The sequence below is a fragment of the Prosopis cineraria genome, unplaced genomic scaffold (assembly GCF_029017545.1).
Source record: "Prosopis cineraria cultivar Desert tree isolate PC_DT_omini unplaced genomic scaffold, ASM2901754v1 PC14, whole genome shotgun sequence".
In the NCBI taxonomy this organism is placed as follows: domain Eukaryota; kingdom Viridiplantae; phylum Streptophyta; class Magnoliopsida; order Fabales; family Fabaceae; genus Prosopis; species Prosopis cineraria.
The window spans coordinates 19,149,798-19,157,590 of NW_026555345.1; the positions used below are offsets into that span (position 1 = coordinate 19,149,798).

At 35.1% G+C, this 7,793-nt stretch overlaps 1 protein-coding gene across 3 annotated transcripts; it reads right to left on the minus strand.

Moving 5' to 3' along the window:
• Nucleotides 1-4,010: 4,010 nt before the first annotated feature.
• On the minus strand, nucleotides 4,011-7,206 carry LOC129292238 (uncharacterized). Of its 3 annotated transcripts, none has more exons than XM_054929802.1 (6): nucleotides 7,060-7,206; nucleotides 6,403-6,476; nucleotides 6,205-6,300; nucleotides 5,554-5,657; nucleotides 5,330-5,466; nucleotides 4,011-4,423 (listed from the first exon to the last, which is right to left on the minus strand). In XM_054929802.1, the coding sequence occupies exons 2-6, from the start codon at nucleotides 6,460-6,462 to the stop codon at nucleotides 4,341-4,343; spliced, it is 480 nt and encodes a 159-aa protein (XP_054785777.1). In that variant the 5' UTR covers nucleotides 6,463-6,476; nucleotides 7,060-7,206; the 3' UTR covers nucleotides 4,011-4,340. The 3 variants fall into 3 exon arrangements, with proteins under 3 accessions (XP_054785777.1, XP_054785779.1, XP_054785778.1); XM_054929804.1 differs by having other exon boundaries at nucleotides 6,693-7,204; XM_054929803.1 differs by having other exon boundaries at nucleotides 6,626-7,203.
• Nucleotides 7,207-7,793: the final 587 nt, after the last annotated feature.

The following is a 7,793-nucleotide window of genomic DNA, read 5'->3' on the forward strand; positions in this document are numbered from 1 at the left end:
ACAAAGCCATGAATCAACATGTATTATTGTTGTGGAAGCCCATGTATTTCCTCTAATGCTCTATCTTTTCCCCTCAAAGCTTGCCGATATGTGAGATTTAACCCATACTCTTTGTAGAGGTCTTGTCTAATCTCATTTGAAGTTTTCTCCACATTCCCCCTCACAGCATCAATGATGATTGATGATGTCAATCTTGAGTTAGCTTTTTGCTTTAATAGGAGGTTGTCTTGAGCAGAGTGCATGTGTTCATTGTATCTTCCATTTACAACTATCAATATTGTATTTCACAATCATCTTCTTAGGGCTGTTTCTTACAAATATGTAACCAAATCTATGAGCAAGGCTGTATTTATATAGTGCTTTTCTGAATACAATTGCATTATCAAATGTTCGGCTAACACCCATAAATAAATCCTTTCATTTTACCCAATTAACCTCAAGCAGTAGTGCAAGGGCATTTTGTGTTGAACATGGCAAAGAAGGTGATATACTTTCAAGCTCTTGCCTACAGGGAGATCCTGACAGTGATCATGTTAACAAATTCTCCATCCTACATTTACAATTACTTACAGGTCAATATAAATGGTCATTAAACTAATTAAACACACAAATAACTAAGAACAACAACTTACTCCATCGAATTATCTATTGCTCCATTTATTTTATTATCATTTGTCTCAACATATATATGTGTTGACTCATCATTATACTTTATCAAATGTTGTACTCCCTTATCGTCTAACAGATCTATGTATGTGTTTTCACTAAACTTTACTGTAAATTTCAAGTCAGCTGCACCACTTTCAACTCCTATCACTGATGACACCATCCTCAACAGCTCTTCATGATTTATGCCTTTTCTAATCAATTTAAAAATTAATCTCCCACCCTCATAGGTCATCTTCCCTTGTAAATCTTTTACAAAATGTCCATCAACATGAAGATAACAAAATACTTCTTTTGCTGAAGTGCTTGCCATATGGGAAATAAACCTGGAACAACTACAAGCAACATACAAATTTAGTACTTCACAATTGTCCATTCCATAATCCCAACCTTAATTACATAAATTCAGCATCCATGTTACATTTTTCAATATTCACGTACTTTTCAACACGGATCACAAAAATTCAGCATCTATGTTATATTTTCCTTGTTTTTCACTCCTCAACTTTTTTAACTGTGTCGTTCTCAGAAATCATTTCTTCCGCATGTCTATATATAAAGTCTAGTAATCATTAAGAATACTACTTTTTTTCCTAGGTATAAAACAAAGAGAAATGGTGTAAGATAGCATTTGCAAAGATTAAAACATTCTTCCTATGCGTGCATGACAAAGGACATGTGTAAAGAAGAAAACAGAGCAATGGAAGAGAAATGGAAGAAGAAGATGCTGACTTCTCTTCCATACATGGTAGAGGACGAAATGTAAAAGAAGCAATGCATACAATTACCTATTAGAAGACGATTATGCTCCATTAATTTTTTCCTAACATTTTCAGCGCACGAGAGCACACTCCATCAATATTTTTTCCCGCCGAAAAATAAGAAAACAGAGCACACGAGATGAGCTTCTTTCCAGTTACCTTTCAATATTTAGTGAGGGGGCAGTTTTGTAAAATCAAGTTTTTTTTTATCCCACTTAAAGACCATGGTCTTTAATTGGGATTTCTATTTTTTACGATCCTTAATTGAAATTAATGTCCTTAGTGGGTCCTCAATTGTCATTCTCCCTATTATAAATTGAACTATTAATCTTGTTAACATTTAATATTAATGAATGTTGAATTATTTATTCTATAATTTTTCTCCAACATATTAAACTTTATATTTTTTATTCTCATTATTTAGCATATTAAATTGTTATTTTATTTTATTTTTTTCACATTTTCACATGTTTCTGCCTATGACTTCCTTTTTGCAGGCACCGGATAAAAAACAGACAGCCTCTGGACAAATATTTGGAAATGGAACATCCTTGAAAAAAAATTGAAAACATTAATTCCTCTGGTTGCTGGGCAGGAACAGACTACATACGGCCGTTTTGAAAGAACAAAGAGGGATCTCATGATCAAGACAATGCTCCTTTAATTGCCATGGAGAGGAGACATCTATGCATATTGTTCGTGACTGCCAAATCGCCCAAGAAGCATGGAAAACAGGCATGAAAGCTGAATACTAGAGAGATTTTATGCAATAGAAATGTCTGGAGTGGATTAGATGGGATTCAAAAAGGGAATCAGGTTGTGAATCATCAAAAAAGGTACCTTGGTCAATTAGCTTTGCATACATGTGCGGGGAACTTTGAACTATGAGATGTAAGAATTCGTTAGGGGAGGAGAAGCCTAAGTTCAGATTAATTCCAACAAGTGTATCTTGAAAGCACTGGCTTGACTCTACCAAATTGAGCGAGTTGAATTCAAACAGCAACCGACATGATTATGGTGAATAGATTGTGGGTTTCTACTGGTCTTGGAGATTTAAGAAGAATGAAGTCTGCTCTGATAGTGTAGAGGCAATTAACTTCGTCACCAGAGGTTTCAATGTGGACCATCCATTCCATGATATTATCTATCATGTTAGTAATTTACTTAAATGGGGACTAGTTAGTTTCAGCTAATTTTGTTTGTAGGGATGTCATCAATAACACGCATTATTTAGCTAGGGAAGCACACGATCTCAAAAAAAAAAAAAAAAAAAGAAACTATTGCATCCTTAATCATTCCTCACCTTGCACATTTGGAGAAGGTCAACAGTGATTGATTAGCCTCTCACTCGTCGGCTTTTGTATCTGTTCTTTTCATAATTATGAATGCATTTCAATTTGATCCAAAAATAAAATTCATCACTCTCTGCATCTCAACGGCTTGGCATCTCACCATAGTTGGCTTGGACTACTTAGTACCAATCTTGATTCGCAAGTACATAATTTTGCCTGTCCATAATTTTCTCTCCTCCTCTTCTTTGCTGTCCATTAAAATATAACCAATTAACAATAAAAGTTAGGTGTAGTGGAAGCAGCAAATTTTTCACAACATAACAAACCAAAGCTTAAATTCTTGCCAAAATCAATATTCTTTTAGTAACTGACTGTGCCTTAAATAGAATTACCTCAAGTAAGATACCTATGAGTAATAAAAAAAAAAAATTAACCAATTCAATTCTTCAATTTCAACAACCACTCCATCCCTTTCTATCTCTTTCAAGCCCTTCAAGGACCACTGCTGATTCCTGAACATTTACAACACTCTGACCCAACGTGGCAAAGCCAATCTTATTCTCGTCACTGGTTTCTGCCACGGCAGCTCAGTAATATATACTACATAAATAACATCGAAGCACAACAAAAACTGTATCACAAGGCTATGTAGTTATCAGCAAGAGAATGGCCGGTACATTATTATTACGCAAGGCATATGGCATTGCCACAATGAGGATAAGCTGATAGACAGAACACCCCCCCCCCAAAAAAAAAAAAAAAAACATATTTCATTCATGGAACAGGTGATGTCACTGGCAAAATAAAATTAAGACTCACTTGACTTCTTTTTTGTTTTGTTTTGTTTTGTTTTTTGTTTTTTAACGATGCTGGGGGTAGCAGAGACAGTGGATGAAGTAGCATCATGTCTGGCGTGGGATTACTGTTTACTTGCAGCTGCTTTCTATATATGTCGTTATGCACTAGCACTACTATGAAGCAATTCAAGGCCCTTTTGTTTTTCACATTAGGTCTGTTTGTCACTTGCAGAATCAAAATACTATCACCATCAAGCAGTGTTGTGGAACCGAATCTAGGACATTCTCCATTTTATTGTATGTCTCTGCTTCCCCTGCTCAAGCCCAATTATCATTCATTACTGTGTTTTCCACCGTCTAAGCCTAATTATCATTCATTATTGTGTTTTCCCTCTTCAATGAAAAACCAGAATGTCGTCATTCATTATTAACAACCCAGCTTAAAAAGGTGAGGGTAGGGGAGGTTTGAACGACAAGGAATATTGCATGAGATATAAGTGGCGGCAATAAAAATCCATCTTCAACTATGGATCATGTAAGCAAGCATAGTCCAACGGCTTCTACATTTTGTGAAGGAAAATGACCTTTTGAAGGTGCCATCTATTAATTAGACAACATTCCAGAAGAATCATTCATTATTTAAATTGATTTAACATTTTGCTAACCTTCTAAGTTACATTTGCAATAGGAACTTCCTTGACATGATAGTGTTGCTGAGGTATTAGATTTAAGCAGGGAAGTGGAGCAACAAAGGTCGATTTTTAAGACCATAACCATTCGAAAGCGATTTGCCAAACACTGCAATAGTGAAGCAAATAATCTCTTTAAAGGTCAGGCATGCCCCTCCCAGTTTTGGCGTCGTAAGTCTTCTCCAGCACAACATCCATTGGAGTATCTTTGGGACCAGCTGCGAAAAGAATAAGAAAGGGTTTTGATATTCAGCAGGATAATTACAATTTAAAAAAAAATAGATAATCAACACTGGTGGTCACTGAAACTATAAACATTCTGACGTACCAAGGAGAGAAGAACAGGAAAGATAGAATAGACAAAAGAGAGTAGGGAAAGGGATTGAGAATTAGAGAGGAATTTCTGGATAATACTCGAGAGATTTCATTATGCAATTCATAACAGGTACATCAACATCTCAATCCTTTTTATACACTTAGACCTGCTAACACTTCTAACTAACTATCCACTAACAACTCTCTCTTGTCCTAATTATAATTACACATCACATTCATATTCACTCATTCTCTCCAATGGAGATGTTGACCAATTAGCTGTAAGAGAGATTGATGTAGAAAAGAATAGCAAAAGATGGTTGTCCCAAATAAATTCAGAATAAACAATAGGAGCCCAGATCAAAGCAGGAAAAAGAAAACTAGGGTTTTGCATTGCACTGTATCTAGCATCAGACTCCATATTGAACATTTGGGTTATCAAGTATAATCAGATCCATCACCCAGATCCCTCTATTCAATGAAGCATGTATTACGCTATATCCATTAACACTATAATCTTTGCCGACCTTCACATAAAAAGCCTCTATCCAATAACTAGAAGCAAGTTTCTAATTTAAACATGAAATCCAACAAATAACCCTCACTCCCTTCTTTTCCATCCTTGCTTGTGAATTTATTCAAAAATAATGTGCATTTCACCAAATATATGATGACATTTTAAGGTCAACAGTAAGTTTTACTGCTCGGGTCATAGGAACATGCTGAAGAAGAAAAAAGATACATACATGACTAGAACATGGCAATAAAAAGGCTTAAACAAATAAGAAGCATGAGCTTTAAGTGCGTACAGACTGTAGGTCTTGGGGTTGTTCTTATCTTTAAGATCTCAGGCCGGGGAATTATGGACCCAGATGCTCCTATACCTCTGGACACTCTGACTTTAGTACCATCTTCAAGGTATCTAATCCCAACTTTGCAAGGCTTCCTGAACAAGAAAAGGCTCATTTTAAAATTATCCAACTCCAACCCCTTTGCATGCAATCACCAGTTCAGTATATTAACATGTGCATACCCTGTCACTGGATCAAGAACTTGCACATTTGAGGCATGAATTGGGGCTTCAACAGTAAAGATCCCCCCTTCATGACCTTGCCCTTGCTTTATGTGTTTCTTCACCTAAAAGGAAGTTAAAAAAAAAAAAAGCATTCAAGTGAGAAATCTATCATGCATATGGAGAAAACAGGAGCTTCAATGCACCATTTAATTCAGTTTTTTATGAGAAAAAAATGATAAAATTATGAAAGCACATACACATAGTTGTCAAAACATAAATTATTTAATATAATGGAATGCAACGGCTCTGAATTAATAACATTGAAGGTCTAATGTAGACAAAAATTTTAAATAACTTCATTAACAGTTTACTAATAGATCATCAGATTCAAGCCTTGATGGAATAAAATGCTCAATCTACTTTGTGATCCATCATCCCATACAGAGAATTTGAGAAAGTACATGTCTTTCTTGCCTGACAGAATCAGAATCAACAACATATTCCATAGTAGTGAGTTCACCAATATCATAAATCCAATTAAGTTTTGATATTTCAATATGTTAATCGCCAGAATGATAAGAGAAGTTTCTTAACAAACCCAAATTGACATATTTGATATTTCAAATAATCAAAACGTTAACTTAGAAAGGCAAACTACAGTTGTCTCACCAGATTTTTTCCCTCAACAATAAGACGATTCTGAGAGCGGATTACACGCTTAATAACCCCAGTCTCGCCCTTGTCTTTTCCCCGTATAATCATTACCTGTCACAAATGAAAACAATAAATCCCTTTCAAAGCAAAATGATAAGAAAAAAGAATAACAACAGGAACAACAAGGATGTGAAAGAAAAAATAGAAACTTACGTTGTCACCTCTAAGAACCTTCCAATGCCTAATGAGTTTCTCAGCTGCTTTCCAACCCATTTCAAGAGATAAGTCTAAAATTATTGTTCAATAGAAACAGGTTTATATAAGAATCTGACCTTGGAAAAGTAATATTAATCACTTTAAACAAAACGAAACAAAAGAGAGCAAGAATGCATATTCATTTCAGTTGGCAAAGAAATTTAGGGTGAACATATAATACCCCCTTATAATTTAAAAAAAAAAATTGCCAAAACCCATCTCTTTGTCACTCATGAATCGGGCCCAACCTCCCCCTGCCGCCCATCACCCTATTCAACGACATGGAACTGGAAGCAAACGCAGCAACGGTTCTCGTATGTGATGGATCTCAAAGATTCGAAGGCAAACGCAACGACCTTGTTCAACACAGATTCGAAGGCAAGAAGGCGAGTAGATGCGAGGAGATGTAGTGCTGGAGGACTGCGGGAGGTAGACAGAGGGAGAAGGGAGGAAGACGAAGGGAGAAGACTCGAACTAGTGGTGGATGAATGCGGGAGGTAGACAGAAGGAGAAGGGAGGAAGACGAAGGGAGAACGGCGCCTATGGTGGAAGACGGAAGGAAGACGAAGGTAGAACGGTCGAAGGTAGACAGAGAGAGCAGGGAGGAAGACGAACCTGTCAATGGTGGAGGACGAAGCCGATGCCAGGGACAGCTATGGCAGACTCGACTGAGTGAGAGAACGGTAAGGGATGGGGTTGAAAGCGAGGGTAGACAGAGGGGAGAGAGGGCGTGAGAAGGGGACTTGAGAGAAGCCTCGCTGCCTCCCCTTTGAAATGTAAGTTTAATCTGTTTAGATCTAATATTTTTATTTTTTATATGTATTTTTAAAATAAAAAATATATAAAAATTATAAATTTTTTAATATTTATGAATCTGACAATTTAAATTTAATATTAAATTTTTTAATAAATTTATTGTTTTATTTAAAATATATTTACATTGTCTAGAATATATTTAAAAATTTAATTTAATTTTTTTATATTAAATTTGAATTATCTATATTAAATTTAAATTGTCAAATTGAAAAGTATATTTATTAAAAAATTTATAATTTTTATATATTTTTATTTTAAAATATATAAAAATAAAAAATAAAATTATTAAATTTGAAGGATGGTCCAAATTTTTCTTTGCTTCAGGGGAGACTTCTCTCAAAGGAGAGAAGCTGACTCTATAAAAATAAGGATAACTTGATCTAAAAAAATCAATTTCAAAATTGATTTTTCAATATTAAGGCGTGGTGGAATTGGGTAATTCCATGTACATGATATTGGGCTTGGAATTAAATTTTCTAATGCTTCATACTAAAAACAAAAAGTTGGTACTAGTTAGTATCAATGTCAATCTT

Excerpts from the sequence above, each read along its gene's own strand:
- LOC129292238 (XM_054929802.1), bottom strand. The coding sequence starts at position 6,462 with ATGGGTTGGAAAGCAGCTGAGAAACTCATTAGGCATTGGAAGGTTCTT. Across the intron at positions 5,658-6,204 it reads TTGTTGAGGGAAAAAATCTG|GTGAAGAAACACATAAAGCA; the intron begins GTGAGACAACTG and ends ACTTCCTTTTAG. Across the intron at positions 4,424-5,329 it reads AACCCCAAGACCTACAGTCT|CTGGTCCCAAAGATACTCCA; the intron begins GTACGCACTTAA and ends TTCTTTTCGCAG.